The following is a 24,768-nucleotide window of genomic DNA, read 5'->3' as shown; positions in this document are numbered from 1 at the left end:
TTGTGCACGATTAAAAGAGGAAGATAAACTATAAAACCCTTCCACCAAGTTTTATTTTGCTCACATGCCATGATCAACAAGATGGCACACATTTTTCTCAGTGAATAACCTTTCATAAAGGATACATTTCACGTTTACAAAAGTGTATACACATATAGATACATTTATTTAAATACAATGTAATAAACAGAAAGTTGGTTTCATAAAAATTACATCAACTATCCAGTCTAAAAATCCTGTGTCTGGACAATAAAAAAGAAGAAAGATGATATATAAAACAGAACAAATACAAAATAAATACGATATTCCATTATTGTAGTGATTCAGCATATATTCTGGACAAATAATCGTGTGTAAATCGTGCAACTGTTTTTTACTCCTCAAATATCTGATCATTATGTCTGTATCAATTCTCTTTCAATGTGCCATTAAACTCTTGACTGTCTGATCTTAAATGTTAAAGGTAAGACTTTTAGGCCCATTAGCTTTGAATACTAATACTAGTTTATACTAGAATACTAGTTGGCAGATGTGAATTGACTTGGCAGTAAGGAATAAAAAACAAAAGGCAAATGTGTTACCGTAAAGGAGACCTCCGAATGAGAGGTCAGTAGCCGAAGCATCTTGGCAAGAGGCACTTGGTTTAAAATAGAAAACTGAAGAAATGCAGTGATTTACGGTACAGTAAACACAAATCTAAGATAAAAATGTCATTTAAAATTGCCGACAGCAACACTTGCGTGCTTGAATGACGTCACTACATCCTGTTTGGCTCTATAGACGTCACTACATGAATGTGTAATGTCAAATCACACTGATGATGCATTATTATTCCTTGACAACATATTTTCACTCAGGGTTGAGTGAAATGTGGCCGATGGGCGTGAGCGTTTGGCAAATTGAGCATTCAGTGCTGAAGTTTCTTTTGTGTGAATCATTTCCTTGTAAAATACAGATTTTCGGGAGAAATATGACATTATTTCCAAAATGCTGAATGGAAGATTCACCCATTTGAAAAGCTATGTCTTGTTAAAATAGTTTTACAATATTCATTCAAAGACACGCGCAGCTGCGAGGAAAGACATGATTCAATAATAATGTCAATGTCAAATGAAAAGTTTCACCTGGGAAATCTTTCCCAAAATCTGCGCTTTTAAAATCCGCGCAAAGAAACCTGCATCGTCGGTTAAAAAGCCGAACGTATGTATTTAAATTGAACAAACCGCAAAGACAGACAGCAGGGCGTCCGGTCTGTTAGTGGTCAGCGCTGCTTTCGTGCATCTTAGTTTGACTAACGCAGACCAGATCAGGAACATGTTTCTTATTCATCAGAACTAGCCAACGCATCTGGTTCCATGTTCAAAAGGATCTAAATCCAGCTGTCCTTCCTTCCCAACGGCTCACATTTCTGCCCTGCCATTGGCTGCCTGACCTGCGTTGCCCTCCTCTTCCTCTTCGTAGTTCTCCTCATTTGGATCTTGAGCGGGGCTTTTACCTTCCTTCACCGCTGCATCATGATGTCGGGCATCTTCCTATACGGACAGAGAAATTCATTTTCGTCTGGTTAACGTATTCTGGCCAAGAACTGCACAGGAAGATGCATAAACCTCACATTTACTCATGTGTCATTTGAAAACCTTAAAAAAATGTCAAGCCTTTTCCTCCTATGTACTGCGGGCCAAACGTTAGAAATTCACCTGTTGTGTTTTATGAAAGAAGGTCATAACATGATGACAGGTTGTCATTTCCTTTAAATATGCACAGCTCTGTATGATCTGTTCATTATTTAACTCAGTGTTTCTAAAAAAATGTAAATATTTCCTGAGACCTCTGCTTGAATGTCACAGACGAGATGAAAAGGGAAAGTGCACTGAGGCGAGTCATGAGATGGCACGGCAGCAATCGGACACCAGGAATTGATCTGATTCACCCGACTGTGCCGCTGCCGCCCGTCTACAGTTACACAGGCAACTTGTACAATAGAAGAAGAGCAAACATAAACTATGAGTATTAAAGTGCTTTTAAATAAAAACAGATCTGAGACGGTTCTGCTCATTATTCCTCTGGAAAGAAACAATTTTTTTGACAACGCAACTTTCATTAGAAAGTAATAAACATTCGTGCTGTACATCACGGACATTTAAATATATTTCAATCATGACAGGCAACATATATGTTAAAAGGTAAACTCTCATCTTCTGAGAATATCTGGAATTATATCCTTTATTTTTAACTTCTTTTTAATCTATGCTGCATCAAAAATCGCCCTTCGGGATTATAATAAACTTCGACCCTTGAAAGTGTAAACCAGGTTGAAAGATGTATTCGCATCCTTTATATTTCATATGTCCTTCTACATTGTTAAACTTTGCATACATGACATGTTTTAGCTCTTTGTATAACCCTGTGCCACATATTATTTATTTAATTATACATTTTTATTATTCGCATGTGTATACGGGTAGATGTCCTTCTAGACATTTTCTTCTTACATGCCGGTTTTTCAATGGCATTTTTATTTTATTTCTATTCCTCTCTTGTTATTATTATCATTGTTCATTTGTAAAAGAAAATTTTAGCATTTTGTTATCATGAGTCATCTCAATAAAAAAATTCATGACAGGCAGCAAACAATAAAAAAATCATGATACACTTGGGATATTTTTTAGTTATATTTGAATTTTCACTCCTCCTCTCACTTCTGCTTTATGTAGTAATAATTTGATACCTTTCACGTTTTCTTGTAATCTAGTTTTTTAACAGGATTTGATATATGCTGCAGAATACTGATGCAAAAAATGTGAAATTTGATTTTTTTTACATTTTCAGATCAATTTAAGTTCCTGGAATTTCGTGGCTGGTTGCTACAGTGTTGATATGTGATTTAAAGTTGTTTGAGGTAGATAATTACTAACTAACCTAAATAAAATCCCAGCCATAAATCTGTAAAATATTCTGGTCTGGAGATACAGATGCTTTAATGTAAGACTATCGGTTTCATTTTCCATTACGCACAAGCTTCTTTCCTTAGAAAAATACCAGCACAAAAAGCTCAAAAAAGAGGTACAATTCATCCAAATGCACAAAGAACTTGTACCTGTTCTCCATTCTCCTCATTATAGGGGTCTCCCTCTTCCTCTCTCCCCACCTCACGCTTCTGGTTTTCCATCAGCTCGTCCCGAGCCTGCAGTCACAAGATCATCATGTTAAAGAAGATCGATTGTCACTGTGTTTTATGTCACGGTGTGTTTGTGTTGTTTTGTGACCTCATCATCTCCGTCCTCCTGGTACTGCTCATCCAGATTGTCCTCCTGCTGGTCTGGGTTTCCAGCAATCTGCACGAAACACAAAACTAAATCTAAACGCTACCCTTTCGGATTCAACTAAACTTGAGATGAGTAGCTCCGCCCACAATGAAATTTCATTGGTCAGAATGTCTCCTTTCCAAAGAAGTAAAATAAACGACAAATACGTTGCGATTGACTGTGATGCGTGTCTGTCACTCACCACCAGCTGTTCCTCAGCGGGCTGCTGTTCATTCTTATTGGGCAGGTGCATGTGTCCCACGGGTACCGGCTCTTCCTCCTCCTCTGCCTCACCATGCTGCTGCTGTTCCGCCTCCTCGAACTCATCCTCGCCCTGATTGTTAGGGTCATTCTCAGGGTCAACATCTGCTTCTACAGTGTGCTATGGGTTGACGTATACCGTCACAAAACAAAGACATTCACACATTTATAAAGGTGAATTTTGTTCAGAACTGCTATGACACACCTCTATCTCCTCCTGGAGAACATGCTCCTCTCCACCATGCTTCGGTTCTTCTTGATGTTTGTTCCTCTCTACAAATAACAGAAAATATCACCCACAGAAATAGAAAAACTAAACGTTCGCTTTATTCCATCTGGATGGATGTCAAGCAGGTGACGTCACATGAAGTCTGACCTTTCTCCTCTGTGATATGTGCTTCTTCCTCTCCTTGGACTACATCAGCATCCATGTTCTCATAATGTGCCCTCTTCCTGATGAATACACAACATGACAGTATTTACTCAATTAATGAAATGCTGTTTAGTGTTAATAAAGGAGACGAGACGAGACGAGATGAGGAGAAGTTTTTCACCTGAGCATCTCTTGTTGGAGTTGTTGTTCTTTAAGGTCAGCTTCTCTGTTCTGTTGTTCCTCTCTCTTTCTCTGCAGACGCAGTCGCTCCTCTCTCTCTCTCTGCTGTTGTAACTGCTGTCTCTGCAGAGCCTCCTGACGCAGATGCAGCTGTCTGCGCTCCTCTGCCAGCTGCGCAGCCAGACGCTGCTGCTCCTGCTGCTGTTCGTACGCAGACTTCACCCGCTCCACCTGCGCGTGCTGCACCTGAGCCTCTGCCGGCGCCACCTGGGGGTGAGACTGCGTGATGTCATTCGAACAGAATGGAGGTGAATAAAACATCGAGGCCCAAAATTTACATTTTTGAACACGTGTCAATGGTTTTAATCTCATCTCACCTCTCGAGCGCGTTTCTCTCGCTCTACTGCGTTCTCATCTGGTTGGTCGGCCTGAGGCTCCTCCCCCTCCACCTCATTATGGGCCACATCAAACTCCTCCTCGTCCAGTTTCTGAGGCTGCCCCGCCTGCTCCATCTCCTCCTCCGCGAGCTCTCTCCTCCTCTCTTCTGCTCCTCCCACGTCTCCATCTTCATCCTTGTGGTGCGACTGAGGCTTCTCCAACTCCTGTTTCTCCGGCTGATTGAGAGAACCACATGAGGCGCACATGTGAGTGATGTAAAACACCTTAAGCTCAGAATAAACATGGATGGATGCTAATATAAAAATGGTTGTTGGTAAGCACAGGCTTTAATACCTGTCGATGGGTTTCCTGGAGCTGATGATGCTCTTCAGGGTGAGCAGGTGCTCTGTTCTGCATCGGCTGCACAGTTTGAGCATCCACGTGTTGCTGAGGTTGAGCTGCGGTCCGTCTCATGCTGGGCATCTTATTCAGAGTCTCCTTCAGCTGTTTATATTCATTCACCTGAACCTGGCAAACACCGGGAAGAACCACCATCAAAAAATACAGCAGAACAAAGGCTTTGTACATTTAAAACATACACTTTCCTCAGTATGTGTGTTCACCGTTCCTGTGGTACTCTGCTTATACAGTGAGTTGGGGGTTAACACGTTGAGGAGAATATCAACTAAGCAGTTGCAGCACACTACAGCAAAAAAACGTCAAATAAATACTTCAGAGTTTCGTGCATGTTTGAAACAGGCCCACAATGCTCTGTGGTTTATCTTCCTAGATCACCCTGCTGAAAGAAACCATCACAGAAGTCCTGATGGATTTATGAGTAAAATGTGAATTGCAGTGATTTAACTATAATAATCTCTTTGGGTCTCATCTGGCAGTGTGTTTGTCTACTGGCTTCTGTTGGTGGCATGTGAACCAAAAGATCATTTTACGTTGACATTTATGCATTTGGCAGTAGAGATGCACCGATATATCGGCCAATAATCGGTATTGGTCGATAAAAGCACATTTTCACACTAGCGCTAGTTTAAAAACAGACACTATCCTGTCAATCAAAGACAGGAAAATGCAATGAATGTGTGCTCTGTATTTAGAAAATGTTAAGAAACATCACCAGTTTGAGGTTCAATATGAATTAACAAACATTCAGAAAGTTAAGAAATATTCATTTCATCTTTAAAATCAGTATCAGCAGATATCAATAACCGGCTGTAGATATCGTTGGAGAAATGTTATATCGGCGCATCTCTACTTGGCACTCCCTTTTTTCCAAAGCGATTAACAGTGCATTCCATCTGTAAATATTTATAAGTATGTGCGCTCCTTGGGGATCAAACTGGGAAATGTCTCCTCTCCTCTCCTAACGCAATGCTCCACTAATAGAGCTACAGGAACACATGTTGACATTAAATCCCCATAAAACATGGTCCAAAAACAAAATACATTTTAAATGGCTTCGATAGTAAACATTTCATGGTTTGTGATGATGTTTGTAGTGAACGATTAGGATTTTGACCGTATTTTTTCTCAGTAGGGCAGTTGGTGGAAAGCATGCACAGCACACACAGTCTAATGCACACGCGCGCACACACAAACCTGGGCTGCTGCTAGCGCACTCTTGTGGTCCTCCAGGGTCAACACAAGCTGGTCGTGGGACGATTTCAAGTTCTTGTGCTGTTGCTATGAGGGAAAAAATGATGACGCATAAATGAAAAAAGCCTGCACACTGACACCCGGGTCTGAAGATATAGGTGTCAAATACAGAAACAAATCAATATAATCATGCTTTCATAAATGATGAACAAAATAATATTAATAGTATGTAGTGTGATGGGAGTAGATTATATAGACGATTTCATCTGACACACGTGCCTGGCCCGAAGTTAATTTTTGGTCTCATTTGGTTTGATTATCGGTCCGGCAGTTATTTTATATTTAATTTATAGTAATGTTCATTTTTATTCATATTTTATTGTTTATTAATTGTATAAATTAGACTCAGCGGTTATTGATTCTTTGCAGAGGTCTACCAGAAGTTAACGTGCCAGTTCACACAAAAATGAACATTCCGTCATCATTTACTCACCCCCTTGTCTTTTCAAACCTGTATGACTTTCTTCCTTCCGCAGAACACAAAAGTAGATATTTTGAAGAAAGTGGGTAACCGGACAGCGCTGGCCCTCATTCACTTCTATTGTGTGGACACAAAACCATTGCAAGTCAACAGGGGCCAGTTAACGACATTCTTCAAAATATCTTCTTTTGTGTTCTGCGGCCGAAAGAAAGTCATACAGGTTTGAAATGACGAGTAAATGACAACGGAGTTTTCATGTTTGGGTGAACTATCACTTTAAGTTTGGGCCACATAACGTTTGTTTATGTTGTTGCCTCTGAAACTGTCTATACAAAAAATGTGATGGTTCTTGGAAATGGGGCTGAATCACACTTCCTTTTGCATGTCATGCCCCACATTTGCATGTTGTAGTTTTACAGTTGCCAGTCTGTGAGATTTGCCCATAATGCCTTGGGGCATTACCCTGTTATCCTGAAGCTGGACATAGATGTCCTGATGGGCTTTTCTCAACTGCTTGTTCTCCTCACGCAGGTTATAAACATTCTCTGAAGAAAAGAGAGAAAGGAGAAACGTGAACCGACTGCAGCTTGTAATTACTGCATACAAATGGCATTTCTAGGTCTCGGTGTTAAAAGTGTCTGTGATATTCTGGTCTCTATTATTGTTCAGGAGCAGAAATGTAATGCTTAGCGTTTGACTAAACTCCGAACATGAGCAAACAGTAAAGTAATAAACAAGTGAGTGTGCAAAGACATTTGTGAATGATATTGTGATACCTTGGAGTTTAGAAACCTCAGATGCTTTGGCCTGATGAAGTTCATCTAGTTTCTGTTTGTGTTCATCTACCGCCCTGTTGTGTTCGTCTCCTTGTAGCTGATGTCGCTCTTGTAGTTCATAATACTGTTTTTTAAGATCATCATGTTGATTCTGGTGAATAAAGACAAACACACACAACGGTGGATTAAAAAAGATCTGTTTGCTACAGTACGGATGAGTTATATCAGTGGTTGGCAATCGCCCATAACAATATACACTAATGAAGGCTCCATTACCCAATATAATATTTTGGAGCTTGATATCACAATTTTACAAGATTTTTGTTATAAAAATAACCAAACACTGAAATGTCTTGTTTTTTTTAAATTGTTTTAGCTTCTTTTAATTCTTATGTCTTCTTTCGTTTTATGCCGCCCTTGGAAGTCTATTGAAGTCTCCTAGTGAGCCCCTGGGTTATATACTTTAAACAATACTATAAATTAAAACTCAAAATACTATAAAACACTATAATAAATGTTTTTTACCAAAAGGGAAATTACGACTAGAAAACGTATCAGATGATCTATACAACAAGCATGTCGAAATCGGTCGCCCCTGACCTTTAATATCTGGTGCTGAGAATGCAGAGAGTTAAACCTGACGCTGGCATCTTGCTGTAAACAAACAAACGCACAAAACACAAACAGATGTGGTCATTTTGTGAGCATTGCATCATGATACCACCGAAGGTCACGGCAGGCAAAGACACAGCAGGAAACAGATGAGCATCAGGCTGCAGGGCAAGTACATTTGATTTCAATAACACCATACAGAGACAAGCTCTCTAGCAGTGAAACATATAAATGATTGCTTTACCCAAAATTCTGTCATCATTTACTCACCCTCATGTCATTCCAAACAACATTTGCCCCCATTGACTTCCATTGTATGGACACAAAACCATCGAGACATTTCTCTAAATATCTTCTTTTGTATTCCACAGAAGAAATAGCCATATACAAGTTTTGAATCACATAAGGTTAAATGAACGATGACAGAATTTAAATTTTCGGGTGAAATATCCCTTGTGCTAAATGAAATAATTAAAGGGGAATGCAAGAATGTTCACTGTGACATTTCAAGTGCCAGATTGAGACAATATACCAGTTTCTAAATATCTGCTACTGACCAACCATTAAATTTACACCAGAATCTATGTATTTGATGCTGTTTTTTGTTTGGTTTATTTTGGACCCGGTGTCACGGTTCGGAGGACTTACCTTGTCTTTGTTGAGGGACTGTTGGGCTTCTAGTTTGTGCACAAGAAAATCTGTGAGGAAGAAAGGTAACAAAAGATAAGGGGGGTTAAAGGGATAGTTCACCTGAAAATGAAAATTCTGTCATCATTTACTAACTCTTTAGTTGTTCCGAACCTGTATAAATTGTGTTGTTCTGATGAACATGGAGAAAGATATTTGGACAAATTCTTGGCCACCATTGACTACCATAGTAGAAAAAAAACAACGGTAGTCAAAAGTGCCCAAGAACTGTTTGCTTTACTACATTCTTCAAAATATCTTCTTTTGAGTTCATCAGAACAAAGACATTTATACAGATTTGGAACAACTCGAAGGTGAGTAAATGATGGCAGAATTTTTATTTTAGGGTGAACTGTCCCTTTAAGAATAAGAGAAAGGAACCAGTGTTCATCTAAGGAAACCCACTTCTTAAATAAAAAAGCTCCAGTTTTCCAAAATGTTAAGAACATAGATTAATGATTCAATATATGAATGTAAATATCATTTGGACAGAAAAATAAATAAACATAATTTGCCATTAATAGGATCTATTTTGTGTTGCCTCTTTAGAAATAAGATGCTACGAGGCACAAGAAGACTTCACTTGTCTTTCAGGATGTGAAAACTGGAAAAAAAATTTTGCTGTCGAGTGGAATCTCGTTAATCTATTTAGACATCCAGAGCGCGAAACCACAATGTCTGTTGTCACTTTTCTATTGAGAAAGTCAGTAAAACAAGCATTTAACATTATGCAGCGCGCAACAGTGGCTTTGGTCTGTATTATTGCGTCCATCATGGATATTCTGGAATGCTGCGAGTCATTTCCTCTTCATCAGTCATAAATTCACTTGCCTTCTTTAGCTTTTTTATGATCCAGACGCTCTTTCTGAAGAGATTTCTCCAACCTGGAGCGATGCTCGTAAACAACTAGAAGAAAGAGATAAGACAAATTTACAATTATTTTTTAAGAATACTTCCACTTTGTGAACCGGTGACCCTTCCACTGCCAGCTCTGGCCTCTTTTAATGTCTCTGACGGCATTAGAAGCAAAAGTTTACCCATCTGGCCTAAATGTGCAATGACTTTTGAAATGTAACATGAGCGGTGAATGCGATACAATGACCCTCCTCGAACCTCAAATGCCACAGGAAATGAAGCCTGACAGGACCCTCCCTCCTCATATTTGTGTTTGTCCCAACATCAGGGTGTGCGGCGGTTCTGTCCTCAAGTCTCTTGACTTCTCATATCCTCCCAGTAAAATGACGAACCAGACACATCCAGTAAAAAACATGATTTTTTTTGCACTAGGGGTCACACATGCTCATACAACGTATGTCTTGTAATGCACTCTGTAAGTCATTTTAGATCAAAGAAAAATGCACAAAGTGTAAAAAGTGATGAAACGATTAGGAGACCGTTTCAAAATTATTTTACATTTAATTTACTATTTATATGTATGCGTTTAGGTAAAATTATCATTTTTGTTTCATTCTCTGAAATATTTCTTCTTCCGAATTTCAAATGAAAATATTGATTCTATTTGCATTTATTTTCAGAAAAAGAAAAAGAAAAGATGCCCAGTATTTTTTCACACCTCAAATACTGCAAAGAAAACACGTTCATATTCACTTTTAAGCAATACAACAGCCGTATTTCTACAGGACATCTACAAATGATGATTACATGACATTTTCATGGCTGTATAGCTCAAAAGCAGTCCACAGAAACATTGCTTCATCATATATGAACGAAATGACTTCACAACTAAATTGATTACTGTATAAACCAACGTACAAAAATATATACAGGTCTTATGTCATCTTTTGCGCTGTAACATTACTTTTTCAACACGTTTGTTTGCGTAACTGCATGATAAAACATACAAATTTGTAAGTTACATAAATAAATGGTGCGCAAACAAACAAAATATGCTTGCGTAAGAAAACACACACAAAGCTTCACTCTAAACTTCTTAAAAGAGCCATGAAAGAAACTTAGCAATGAAACAAATGGAAGTCCATATGGCAAAGCAACAAAACGGGCTGAATCTGTCACTGCCAACTGCTTCGTTTGTGTTTCATCTAAAAGACAAGGGCCATTTCTTCTCTTCCTCGCTGTAGCTATAACACACTCACAGAGGGATGAATCGAGCCAGAACACACCAACACAAAAGAGCGAAAGAGTGGGATTTTAGGCACAGGTTGAAAGCCAACAAATGTTCTTCGTGAAAAATAATGAGTCAACGACAGTGGCTATCACAGTCGTGATAACCAAAGTGTTCATGAATCTGAACTGATATAATATGATCAGGTAATAAGACGTGACCTAAAAGGCTTGTTTATGTTTTACACAGAGCATGTTTGCCCGGGAAGTTAGTCACAACAATCTGAACAGCGGGATTCGTAGTGAATTCTCTGTTACACACCCTTATGCAAAGACAAACCAGAACAACTGGTTGTCAAACAAGAACATCTTGGACTTGAAAAGTAAGTGCGGAAGCGACGCCAGCGGGATGTCTAACAGAGATGACTTTAGGAGAGAAGAGAGCTCAGCACATCTAGCCACACGGTGCATGTCAGTTCTTCTGTTCCTCAAAATCGAGAAATGACGATTTAGGATAACAGTGAAATTGTAAAGTAAGCCGATGCTTTTATCCAAAGTGCCGTTCGGTACACTTCTCACAGGTCGAGTTTCGCGGGAGTAATGTGAGGTTAAGTGCTTTGCTCAGTGAAATAATGATGATGGTTTCAGGAACAGCACTTGATGAGAGGTGACGCGGGCCGTTTTTCAACCTTTAGCTTATTATGCAGAGACCAATCGCAGGATGACTCTCAGAAAAGTGTAAACACTGTGGTGCTGTCAAAACATTGCTGTGTTTGTTAGTGACCTGACCGCCACCTCACAGCAACATCAGCTTTGCAAATAAAGTGAGCTTGGGACAGGATTATCTCTTTGTCTAACCAAATTACATATTTATTCATATCAAAAATACTAAAATTAAAATCAATTGATAAATACTCTAATCTTAATACTTGAGTGAATTCATGAATGAACCTCATTCCTAAAAATGTCCGTTCCTTCATTCATTCTTCAACAAAAACTTTTTTTCTATTCTTTCACTTTCTGACAATGCACATATTTTAAAAGCATGTGTGTATTACTTAATTTTCCTGTTCTTAATTATTTGTTTTTTCCTTATCTACATATTGTTTTGTCTCTAAAGCTGCTTTGCATCAGTGCAAAACAGTGGACTAGATCTGTCCACAATCCACATCCTTCTTCACACGAAGCCCATGTGTCCAGTATATATAATGCTGCGTTACATACAAATGTGGTGTATTCAAATACTTGACATCTTGGATACTGTAGGACAGGTTCGTTCGACTCTTTACTTCAAAGGAGAAAAGAATGTAAGGAATCTTCCGTAACCAGATGAACCGAGGAACTGCTGTTGATCTTGACTATTCCTTGCGCATGAATGGACCTGTTTTACTGCAACGCTGCATTTCCTGTGCTAGAGGTGACACGCACTCAACAAAACACCGTTTACATGACACAGTTCTTACAAAATGAAAGTTGTCTAATGAAGCTTTTCAGTCACATGACCAGCTGTGTGTAAATGCGCTCCACCTGATTTTGCCAAGTGGTTGATGTCCTCAGGGCAACATATTTTGTTGACCTAATGACAACCTTTTATAAATAAAACCTAAACCCACACCAAACCCCAACCATAACCCTAACCATAACTTACCCCTAAAATCAGAGGGAAATGATAAGTGAAAAACAGTGGTCTAGAAGCACCTAATCCTGGTTGTAAGATTACACTTAAAATAAACTGTAAATGTATTTCTGAAATCTGATTGGATGATTTAAATGTTGTCCCAGGGTCAACATGATGTTGCCCTAAGGATACTAACCACTTGGCAAAAACAAGAGAGCCGTGTAAATGCAATGCAACCAAATTCTGAATACAAGAATAAATGCATCTTTATTAGCAGATAAAAAACCTTACGAAACGATAAAATGGTTGGAAAACCTGCAGAAACTGAAATATCATCTCAAATTTGCAAAATTTGTCATAACAAAATTATCTATAATCTGCAACCTGGCTGCTGTTACTTGTCCAGTGGCCACATCAGAGGTACATCCTTTGTCATCAGGCCCAAGTTAAGATTTGACAAATTCAATGTTTTAAATGGGTTTTAAGTAACTAAAGAAGTTTTTGAATTGGGATGTTTTTGTAATACAGCCTCTGATTTTTAACAACTAGCCAGTAGCACTAATTCTATTCTATTCTATTCAACCAACACCTTTCTGCTCAAACAACAGGTGAGATCATTGTACACAAGGATCACGACGCACCGCAAACACACCGCGTGCAACAGTGTTTAAACTTTGCTACAAAGTTATGCGGATCAGCGTCGTGACGTCATATGTGTTTTACCTTGAAGCTGAGCTGAGAGAGACTCCTGGTGCTGCTGGTATTTTAATGCCAGAGCTTCTGTCCTGTTCAGCTGTTTGTGCATCTCATAAGACACCATCCCACCATAAATCATACCGAAAACCACCGTGACCAGTAAGAGCGACTGGAAAATCTTCTTCTGCTTCCTGGAGCACACGCCGCTGCCCATGATCGCCGTCCTCCTGGAGTCCACAGAAAGTTTCCTGGGAATGGTTCCCTCCTTACCCTTCAGTACCGAGACAACTCCGAGATTCCTCATGAAAAAATGTATTTCCAGATGCTACGAAAAAATAACGCATTTCTGTCTGTAATGTCTTTCGAAAAGTCTCGAGGGTTTTTTTTTTTTTGCAAAGTTTCCAGAGATGAATTTGACTTGAATTCGGTCCTCGTAGTCGGTCGAAGTTTTGTCGCGTTACTTACATTATGGAAATACGTCTTTATAACTTGTTCATGTCAAGTTTAGGAAGGCCCTGAACGTACCTTTCGTTACGTGTCACCTAGAGCTGCAGTATAATATCCAGCGCTCGAACTGAGGGAAGTCCCGCCTCTCGCAAACGCTCCACTGTTACGATAGGTTGAGGCTCACGTCAATCAAGGGGGCTTCGCTGTGATGGGAGGGTGCGTGTTCCTCTCGAGTCTCTAAAAACTGTCAGCTAAAAGGTCATTTTTGCACTAATGCATGAAACTGAATAATCATTAGTAAGACATTTATTTACATACTTTAGACATTATTTAAATATTTTCCACTCGTTTTTCCACTAAAATAGAACTATAGCATACTAGATTTTTACAAGTAGGCTACAGACAACAAGAGAAACCCATTCCTGTGTTGTTTTTTATTTTGTAAATGAACAATATAAAACTACAAAATATGTAAAGATATCAATTCTAATTCATGCAGTAAGAGTGATAAAGGGAAAGAAATGTAAAAAGATGCACATTCATTCAACTTTATTCGCAAAGAATAAATGAACGATTTGAATGTTTAGTTAGACGCAGCAGGAAACGGGTTGTCTGGGAATCTTATGTACTGCACAAAACCTTTTTCTTTAGTTTCAAATTAATCCTTTTAAAAGATCCTCCCTCCTGAAGCTGAAGTAAGTATTATTTGTGCCACAAGCATCACCAAAAAGAAATTTGGGATGTTATTTACCCCCTCCCACTATGCTAAAGCTCTGACCATTGAGTATTAGGTCTCTTAATACTCTCACTATTTGCACTAAAAAATGCAATGAAATTGTAAATAACTATGTGCAGATAACGACTGTTTTTAAAACATGTGTTTAAGGCAATTATTTTTCATTAGTTTAGTTTAGTTTATTTATAAAGCACAATAAAACAAGGGTCGTTGACCATTGTGCTGTATTGTACAATACTGGTAATAATTGTAAATAAATAAAAAGACAGACAGAGAAACAGACAAGCTCAACAAGACTCATAAATTAGGTTGGTAATGACATATATTTCATATTTAAATTATTTTTCTCCTCATAAGAGAGCTATGAGAACTAACACATAGAGGTCAGGTTTTCATATGCACATTCCGAGTTCTTTGTTTAGCACACTTTGCACCTGTGTGAAAGATGACAAGATTTTTTTTTAAAGGATCTACTACATAAACTACATAAGCAACACAATGGCATTTGTTTAACACCAACACGTTCTCTTTCACTCGCATATATAAATCCAAAAGTGGTGCTTAAAAATGAAGTTTGTCATTATCTCTAATGTGCTGTATGAAATTTTTTAATACTTGCAATGTGCTAATGTCTTAATATCTTCTATGTGCAATATTATATACAGTATAGCCTATAGCCTATAACCTAAACAGTTTTAACAGTAGCACATTGGTAGTAGAGTATTGGTAAACCATTAGCAAAAAATAGGCCATAACTGTGATTCATAATCTTACTTTTAACTGCTTGGTGAATAAACATGACAAAACTTGAGTAAACAAGGTTACTCAAACACTGAGATGACAATACAAAAGCAAACAGGCATTAAGGTCTGGGTCAAAGTTTACTTTTAAACTCAATAATTAAGAATTATATGCAGTTTAGGTTGGAAACTAGTCGGATGCACAAACAACACCAAGTTATATGTTCCTTCAATGCGTGTACTAAAATGTTGTATTTATAAGTATTAAGTTGTTTATTAGCATTGTGGACTTCTGTGAAGAGTCTGGACTGGAGCCACACTTATATCAACAGGTGAAACATGTGTTTCATGCCCTGCCGCCATGCACTGCCATTTAACACATTTGTTCTTTTCTGATAAGAGTTTACTTAATTTTTTCAAAGTCAAAGTCTAGCTATGCCTGAAGTTTTCGTTTTATATTTAAATATAAAAATATACTGGATTGTTAACTAGATTGTACGGTATAAACAACAACTGGGTTAAACGTCATCAGTGTGAATTTTATTCATGCTTTATTGCTTATTAAACACAATTATCTGATAGTGATATTGTCAGAATGTGTTTCCCCTACTGTGATGGAGGTGTGATGTTTTGTTCTTATCTACATTGTTTTACACTTTCTTAGTAAATTGCGGCAACTGCAATGAGCAAGGGTGCCCTCTTGTGGCCAATTGCAGCAAGAAAAGCTACGTCAAAAGGAGAAATATGATAAATATGTCCAGACTAAAGGCAATCAAGTGTCTCGAGTTGTTCATTTTTTTAAACATTGGTAGAGTTCCTAAATACATTAACATTTTTATATATTTACAATTTCTATACATATATAAAACATGCTGGCCTGCGCTCTTAAAAAAGGTGAAAACTTTTTTTTTAAGTTTTTGTTTGGTGAGAAAGGTAAGAAAGAAATAAGAACCTTTGAGTAAAAGGGGAACTGAAAAATGTTTCTTCTATGGCATCATAGATTAAGTGTACAAGATAACATTTTTTTATCCGTTTCATTTCTTCCTAAATAAAATTGACATTAATACCCAGATAAATACCCCCATGTATCTTTTCAAACACAATAGTGATTGTTATTAGAGATTATAAGATAGAAGAGATGTGATTCTTCTTCACATATTTGTCTTCTGGTTGAACCAGTCAGACAATAACAGAAAAAGAAAGTGTCCGCCCAGTTCTTTATATTTATGCCTTTGCACACAGTGCTGTTTCATTAGACACGATGGCATGTACGGCGGTACTGCTGCTGGTTAGCTTTGCTCTCACTGTGGGCCCAGCCAGAGGTTTCTCTGGGGGGTCTATGACTTTCACACCTGGAAACAGCTATCCAGATGGATTGGTGGAGGTAAGTGAGGGTATAGGTTAGAAACGAATAAATCCCATTTTAATGTACTAATATGTGTTATTTTTGTTAGTTTGTCTTATTTTATTTTACTTGGGTATTTTATTGTATGTTTTATTGCTATTTTTAAAATAAAACTTTCTCCATATTTTCATATATTTTATAGAATTTTATTTCTTTAATAGCTGTTGAGTGAACATTGTTCTTTACAGAATAAACTATATAATCTGAATGAATTTTGGAAAGGTTTAGGAGATGTTTTTAAGGTAAATCTCAGTCCAGGACATATTCATAGGTCATGTTTTTTTATCATTTGAAAGACAGTATTTGTCAACCTTAAATACTTGTACTTCATAATTATGCTACTGTAACAAATGGCGAACAAAAATATTTGTTTGGGAAATAAAATGCAGAATTTTTCGTTCAAATTTAAGGGTACATTTGTGCCCATGTGAAATAGCCTTTTCACGTGAGAAATCAAATGAGACAGATTGATTCAGTGTGACAACTAGCCCCGTCTCCTCTTTATGTGGCAGGTGCACTTTTACTTCAGAGAGTCCAGCAGTGGTTCGTGCGTTTCTCATCCCAGCTGGACCTGTGAGAGTGTAACCTGTGGTGATATCATCTACGCAGGACCTGAATTGACAGATGAAGACCGCTCGGCTGAGAGACTATGGTGCCAGTCAGAGGTTCACATGACCGCCAATGTCAGCAGTAATGCTCCCGTCATACTCAGGTGAGATCAGTTATATTCATGAATACTCATGGTTTTGATTAATAAGCTATTCTTATATTTTGTAATATTTCATTTCTGTTGTATATTAATGTAAAAGTTTGTGAGTGAGGGATAGCTTTATTACTTTGTTTTGATAAATACTTTAACTCTCATTTGTCGAAAAAAGTGCATTAAAAAACCCAAATGCCCATAATGACACTGAAAAAGAATAAGATGATCTTAGTCAACTTATTAAAGTTAATAAGTAAAGTAGCCAATAAGTCAACAAGTAAGGCAAAGATTATCAGGCATTTATCAGCTCTTAGCTTTGTGAATTCGATTATTATTTATTGAAACATAAAAAAATAAACAATACCTGTTGTTATATAAAAAATTGTCTTTCAGTAACTCGGGTTGCTGCTGGGAGGATAATGTTCATAGTGCCGGTGAATGGTCACTACAAGCTCATGTTGACACGGGACGACGGTCAGACACTCAATCTCCAAACAGATCTCCTGTTTCAGCAGCAATACCCTACATACGGTATGTGCTTTTAGAATGACACAAACAAAACGTGTTTATTATTAGATAGATCTCATGAAATGTCTTTGTCTGTAAAACCGCAACAGTTTCATTTTGCCTTTGATATGGTTCTGTCATCAGGATTCCTCAGAATTGTTTCCAGAGTCTGCACCTGCTGGCACACGACCCAGATGGAGATGTTGTGAGATGCAAATCAGACACGAGCAGTGATCACCCAAACGTAAATCTGGATGAGGTATTACTTTCTAATGACAAAAAAACTCAGTTGAGGTAGAAAAATGCCTTGTATCTATATGTTAATTTAGGTCAGTGGTTCTCAAACCTTTTGTTGTAAGGCCCCTTTTGTGTAGACTGCACCGCTTTGTGCCCCCCCCAAATAAAGACTTATAATCTTAAACTTATCATTTGAATTAAACCAAAAACATATTCAGCTATACAATGCTGGAACATCAATTCTATTGGTTGGTGGTCTTATTTTTCTGATATTTGGTTGCATAAAATTTCTGATAAATTTCTATATTTCATAAAATGCCACAAAATCTGTGGCCCCCCTGGATCCATCTATGCCCCCCCTCTTTGAGAACCACTGATTTAGGTAATACAGTATATATACTGTAATATTTAGATAAATATATATTATTTGGCAAAGGCAGGGATGTTTATAATTTTTAAAAAAAATTATCATTGGTTAACGTTGTTTATTTTGATTGTGTGTAGGACTCGTGTACTCTTCACAGAACTGGTTCATTGGATGTGGGTCTGCATGTGTTCGAGCTCATGCTGGAGGATTATCCCGTTTCAGAAATAACTGTGACCAATAGTGATGGGGTCTCTTCAGTCAAAGATGCTTTCAATCTGACGGTCAACTCCAACCCCACAGCGCTCGGTCAAGTGCCTCTACAGTTTGCAGTAGAAAGTATGTGAAAATCGCATACAAATACGTTTTCTGTACAATACCCCCAAGATGCAATTATCTGTGTTTAAAATGATCACGGTTTCACTTGTCATGTGCAGTAAGGGTGGAAAATGTCTTTAATTGTAGTTAAAATGATACAGAATTATGAGCATGTTTTAGTTACAGTAAATCCTGAAGATGTTATTTTACAACGACATGCCAGTTATTACATGAAAACTTGTCAAATAAATAAACAGACATGATGAAACAATCTGAAATAATTTAAAGGAGTAGTTCACTTCAAAATTTGCCCCCATTCACTTTCCATAGTAATTTTTATTCCTACTATGGAAAGTCAATGGGGGCGAATTTTGAAGTGAAATACTCCTTTAAATCTTAAAGGAGATTTTATGATTGTCAAGCAACTTTATGCATTAATATAAAATTTGCGGCTTTGAACTCAGTCTAATTTTGTTTTTAATACTATGTTAAAAATAAATGTAATGAGAGGTATTGTACAATGGACAAACATTTATTAAGTCCACAGATATTAGACTTTATTATTTATTACAGCAGAATAATAAGACATTTTTTTCAGGGATAGTCATTTGTGTTAAAGAACCAGAATAACTGGTTTTATTAAAGAAAAGAGAAGAAACATGTAAGAAGTTTCAAAAGAACAAACATAGAAAAACACTTTCTATTGTTCATTATATCGTGGAATGGAAACGAAAGCAAAAGTGAGCTTGTATTGTTTGTACAATCTGTATTTGTTAAGTGCTATAATAATGCGTCTGTGTGATATTTGTGTTCCACTAAATATCCAGATTCAATTATAAAGTACATAATAACACCCGTGTGAATGAAAGGGACACAAACAAATGACACGTTGATGACGATAGAATGTTCATATAGTGAATGAATTATTCATCATTCACGAATTTTGTGTATTTAAACATCTCCCTGTAACCCTGTCTTGCAGTTCTCGCACCGGTTCAGAGTTGTGTGCCAGGTGTAGACAAGCCCAGTTTCCTGACACCAACTCCTATACACGGAGATGTACATCACGCCGCTGTGGGACACACTCACGAGATCTTACTCCGAGCCCAAAGCTCAGGCAGCAGGTCTGATGTTGTTTAAAAACCCTTTATTGATCCACACTTGACTGTAAATGATGGCCATGAATGTTCTGATCTGTCATTTGCAGCATCTTAGACTTTCAGGTCAGCGGGCCCTTCAATATGTCTAAGACCCTGAGAGATGAGGGTCACGGAGTTACCGTGGCAACATTGACCTGGACGCCGCAGGAAAGGGATTTGCATCGTCACGTCCCTGTGTGTTTCACAGCGGAGACGCTTCACAGGTATAAGGAGGTCTATATGGAAGCCTGTTGGTTGTCAATGCTCCTGTGTAGTTTCTGAGAAAGTGTGTCTGTTTCTTCTTAACCAGTCAGTCGGAGATGATATGCATCGTCGTGGTCGTGGCCAAAGCGAGGGTTCTGACAGGTAAAAGAGATTCATGTATTTACTTAAAAGGTCTCATAATGCACTTGATACCAAAACGAATATGTTATGTATTAAGGTGAAGCAGAAGTGATCTGTGGCAGTGACAGCATCAGCATCGTCGTGAATAAAGCCTCGATGGAGGGAATCGATCAGAACTGGCTTCAGCTGAGAGATCCCACCTGCTCTCTCGCGTCCAATGACACTCACATCCTGGGCACGATGTCACTCAACACCTGCGGCACTACCGTCGAGGTACGGTAACTCGCTGTGTTTTAAAGTTCGTCTTGAATTTTGCTTGTAAAGCACCTGGCGGCCCAGTAAAGCTAGAAGCTGCTTCTGCGTGATCAACCTTCATCTTTCCATTCAGGACTCTGGAGACTTCATGGTCTTCAAGAACGAGATCAACTCCTTTGAGACCCCCAATGCCGTAATCACCAGACGCAACCAAGTCAAGATTGGCTTCTCCTGCCAATATCCCAAACTGGCCAGTGTCTCCAGCCACTACGTCAACCATAAATCGGACTACATCTTCACTGAATCCAGCTTCGGCACGTTCGGTTACTCGTTTGAAGTTTATACAGACAACAGCTTCAGTAGTCGAGTGGACCCCAACCAGTATCCAGTGGAGGTTAAACTGATGGAGACGCTGTACATGGGCGTTGAAGCTCACTCCGCTCTCCCGAAGGTCAGACTCTTTATCGAGTCGTGCAGGGCCACTGCAGAGGACAACCCGTATAGTGCTGTCTATTATGACATCATCAAAGACGGGTGAGACTTAAACATCATCATATCTAAAGCCACTTACAAATAAAAGCATTAAAGAGTAACTATTACAATGTCCTTAAAATTACACGTCATGCAATGTGTTATGTTGCAGGTTGTGAATGTAAGCAGTCTGCCAAGTTGTAAAGCCAAAAGTGAACGAATAACAATATTATTGGCTGGGGAAAAAAGGAGTGGACTCTGAATCACGCGAACAGACATTCTAATTTCCGTTCCGGGTCAGATTTGCGTCGCTGCGTGTAATGCACGCCTACGTTCCATTTGCGACACTGCGACGCTGTACGCGGTAGACCAATCACAGCAGACTAGATCATCTGACCAATCAGATCAGAGTAGGCTGATAGAAAGTAGGGGATTAGACAGATGAATCGCCAAACGAATCATTTGGGAGTCAGTCAAGAAGTAAGGTAATAACAGCTGTGTTTTTACACCTTGTATGAAGATAAACTTGTTGTTGGGCACTCCGTAAACCAAAGTAGGACCCTAAAAATCACAAAATATTTACTCTTTAATATTTTGTTTTAGGAACATATTATAATAATGAACTATATTTTACAGTAAATATAAAAAAATATGAAGGAAGTGCAAAACTCACAATGTCACAATGCTGTAGAGATGATTGACAGAACATTGTGCATTTGTAAGTCACTTTGGATAAAAGCATCTTCTATATGAATAAATGTACATATGAGTACTTTTTAAGTGTCCGTCTTTGGCATTTTTGACAAAAGTATGAGCAATAGCAATAGCAGGCACTTCTAATGATAGATGTAGTGTTTTTAATGTATAGTGTAGGGTTTCTAAGTACTATCCCATCACCAGTGGGATCAGGTATATTCTTGGCACAGTGTACTTTCCAAAATTAAAACCTATTGGTTGCTGGATTTAGATTCTAGGCGATCAACAAAAAGGTTTCGAGTTCGTTCGCGTGAAGAAAGCGGGAGGTCTCCTTCAAAATCACACAGTTGGATCTCACAATGGCTTTTTTCTACAGTCACACCTCCTGGCAGCATATTACTGTAGGAAATATTGTCTGTTGTTTAAATGCAGGGTTTCCATGACAGTCCAAGCACTTAATCCACAGACACTTGATCTGTTGCCTGATCCGAGAGGTTTTCTAGTGATTTCTGCTTTGCTTATTATAATACAGATATTATGATAATACACTGTTTATCACAGAAGGCATTGTTTAATAAGACAAGAACACAACGAATATATTGTTTTGAGTGCTTCTTTTAACAAAGGGATACTGAATCAGAAAATAAAAATTCTGTCATAATTTATTTACCCTCATGTTGTTCAAAACCGGTATATGACTCTATTCCGTGGAACACAAAATATGATATTTTGAAAAAACAATTGTTGTTTGGTTATCAACATTCTTCAAAATATCTTCTTTTGTATTCTGCAGAAGACAGAAGTCACACAGTAAATCATGACAGAATTGTCCCTACCCCCCCCCCCCCAAAAGACATGTTTACTCATTTTTTTATTTATATATAGGTGTATTTTGGACGAAACAGTCACGGTCTACCCAAGCGATTCCATGAAGTATGATTTTGAGATCCAAGCTTTCAAGTTCACAGGACGTTTCGATGAGGTACGTCAATCATATGGAACAATGATGTGATGTGAGCGGGACTGTTTGACTTCAGTAGAGTAATATTGTGTGGACAGGTGTACATCAGCTGCTCTGTGATTCTGTGCGCGGAAGGAAGCCCAAACTCCAGATGTTCCCAGGGCTGTCTCAGCCAAACCCCAAGCAGACGTAGACGAGATCTGAACCAAGAAACGGCGAGACATTACATCATTCAGGGTCCCCTGCGGGTGTCAAGAGAGACTCAGCACGCTGCGGATGGTATGTTAACACAGTTAAGATCGAGTTAAACATACTTTGAACTTTGGGTTGAAAGCAACGTTTTGCACATAATTATATTATGGGGTCTTAACCCTTGTTTTTTATTTTTGTAGCCTCAGTTAATGGAGGTTTTGTGCACATCAGCACAAGCACCGGGGTCTTTGCGGGACTCTTCATCATCACCATCATTGTGCTGGTGGGGCTGTTGGTATATAATGCCAAAAAATCACGAGGACTTGATCGTACGCATCTATTGTCCAGTTTCTGAGATCATTTAGAGTAGATGCACAACCTTTATCTACCCAAGTTATAAATGGAGTTTCAAGTCGTTCCTGTCTGCTGACATATCTTCATAACTTAAATAAACAGTTTTGTAAGGTAAATAGAACAACAATGATCTTTTGAATGCCTGTTCTTGTTGTGTTGCTTTCAGTTTAGAGCCTTACTGTCTTTTTTTTCTTTGCGCACAACATGCTTTACTAAACATAAGCCACCTATTTTAGGTCATGCATTGTTTTGAAGGTTTTGTGAACTTTTGCGTGGATGTTGAGAATGAGCTGGCATTTTTTTACTGTACGCCTATACAGTTCTGGAACAAAATACAATTAGTAAATTATTAATAATCTATGAGAATAAGACAAAAAGTTAAAAATTAAAAAGTTTAAACTAAATGGGTGATACCCTCTAATAATTGATAACCTTTACTATATAGGAAAGAGAACGGTTAAAATATTATTTTAAAACCATTTCATCTTCCATAAAGCACCTTTGTGTTCTGTCGTTGTTAATTCAGAAGGTGACAGTACATAAGAATTTAACTGAAATGTAATACAGTGTCAAATAAAAATACTTAATAAGTTGTAGGGCATTTTCTGTAAAAAAATCTTTATCAATTTAACGGTTGAAATGCTCTCAATAAAGATCTCAAGAACAGTTATACAAAAGCATTCCTGTGCTATTATATGTGAAGGTGTTTTGGGAATACTGTACTTCCTGGTGTCGGAAATTAAGTGACAAATATGTGGCGGTGAGTTCCTGTCACTTGCATCATTTTGCTTTTTCAGGCAAATACAAGATTATATGATTTAGACTAAGAATGAATTATTTGTTATCAGCATATTAAAGAATGATGTTTTGAAATCATAAAATGCATTCCCTTACAGAAAGGATGTGAAACATCTGGTATTGAAACATTTTCGTGGGAATCCCATGTAAAAAACAACATGATTACATATAAAAACACATGAAATTCATGTAGTTATGATTTTCTTGCGACAAATGAAAAGAAAGGAACATACAGGTTCATTAATTTTTTTGCTGAATCTGCAATCCCACTTTATTTGAGCCCATGTTAGAAAGTAAATGTTTATGTGCAAAGATTTAAAAGAGTCATTTCTTTATTTGCATCTGTTTCAAAAGTTTAGTTTTCAAATGTATTCTACCATTATGTAACATTTTTAGATAGCAATTCAATATATCCTTTTTATGTTATAGTTTTAAAATAGCTTTTATTGATCCTGGACTTATAGTTAAAACATAATTTCAGCTTTTTTATTGTGTATTGAGTTGACAAAATAATGCGACAACATGTCACGTATTCTCAAACATACAATTAGTTTCATTTTAAGGAAACAGATCTTATTTCAATGTTTCCCTTTGTGCTGCTAATATAACTGAGGTGTGTTGAGTTCTCAGCGTTTTCTGAAGACATCATTAAATAATCTGTCAATCATCACCCGCAAAACAAAGTGAGTGTTTCCAAACAAGCACGAAAAAATGCTATAGAGAGATGTACTGTACCCTGTCAAAGAATTGATAGAGCATTGTGCATTGTCCTGTCATTTAGCATGCTGAATGAACGGTTGCTTACATACCCACAAAAAACAAGTAGTTGGCATAAGAACAATGATCTTAGACATAAGTCGTCAACTTTGGCCACACATGAAGATGAGTTGCATGGGTTAAGACATTTTTCTGCCCTAAAGTACTAAAACCTTTTCTGCTGATTCGCTCATTTCAAGGTTTAATGTTAGCGTTTTTAAGGGTGAAGTTTGCAATGTCCTGAATGTATTTATGATTCAAATAGACAAATCTATTGAACGGCT

The 24,768-nt window shown here is 37.8% G+C and overlaps 2 protein-coding genes across 4 annotated transcripts; one reads left to right on the top strand and one right to left on the bottom strand.

The window, feature by feature from the left end:
* Positions 1-35: 35 nt before the first annotated feature.
* Positions 36-13,633, bottom strand: golim4a (golgi integral membrane protein 4a). 3 transcript variants are annotated; one of them, XM_057347834.1, is made up of 16 exons: positions 13,088-13,633; positions 9,496-9,570; positions 8,626-8,675; positions 7,966-8,019; positions 7,366-7,516; positions 7,052-7,134; positions 6,112-6,195; positions 4,852-5,025; positions 4,497-4,733; positions 4,121-4,398; positions 3,943-4,019; positions 3,772-3,839; positions 3,508-3,639; positions 3,267-3,335; positions 3,098-3,184; positions 36-1,532 (listed from the first exon to the last, which is right to left on the bottom strand). In XM_057347834.1, the coding sequence occupies exons 1-16, from the start codon at positions 13,362-13,364 to the stop codon at positions 1,401-1,403; spliced, it is 2,028 nt and encodes a 675-aa protein (XP_057203817.1). In that variant the 5' UTR covers positions 13,365-13,633; the 3' UTR covers positions 36-1,400. The 3 variants fall into 3 exon arrangements, with proteins under 3 accessions (XP_057203817.1, XP_057203815.1, XP_057203816.1); XM_057347832.1 differs by having other exon boundaries at positions 3,508-3,687; positions 13,088-13,632; XM_057347833.1 differs by having other exon boundaries at positions 3,508-3,687; positions 4,121-4,386; positions 13,088-13,632.
* A 2,595-nt stretch (positions 13,634-16,228) lies between these two features.
* Positions 16,229-24,024, top strand: LOC130562808 (uncharacterized). The gene is made up of 13 exons (XM_057348074.1): positions 16,229-16,367; positions 16,901-17,100; positions 17,485-17,622; positions 17,743-17,857; positions 18,340-18,538; positions 19,500-19,641; positions 19,725-19,880; positions 19,967-20,022; positions 20,099-20,274; positions 20,390-20,790; positions 22,309-22,405; positions 22,483-22,663; positions 22,777-24,024. The coding sequence occupies exons 1-13, from the start codon at positions 16,245-16,247 to the stop codon at positions 22,929-22,931; spliced, it is 2,139 nt and encodes a 712-aa protein (XP_057204057.1). The 5' UTR covers positions 16,229-16,244; the 3' UTR covers positions 22,932-24,024.
* The last annotated feature ends 744 nt before the right edge of the window (positions 24,025-24,768 follow it).

Source organism: Triplophysa rosa, linkage group LG12 (genome assembly GCF_024868665.1).
Source record: "Triplophysa rosa linkage group LG12, Trosa_1v2, whole genome shotgun sequence".
Taxonomy (NCBI): Eukaryota; Metazoa; Chordata; class Actinopteri; order Cypriniformes; family Nemacheilidae; genus Triplophysa; species Triplophysa rosa.
Note: the sequence above shows the minus strand (reverse complement) of the source record. Positions and strands in the feature narration are given on the sequence as shown.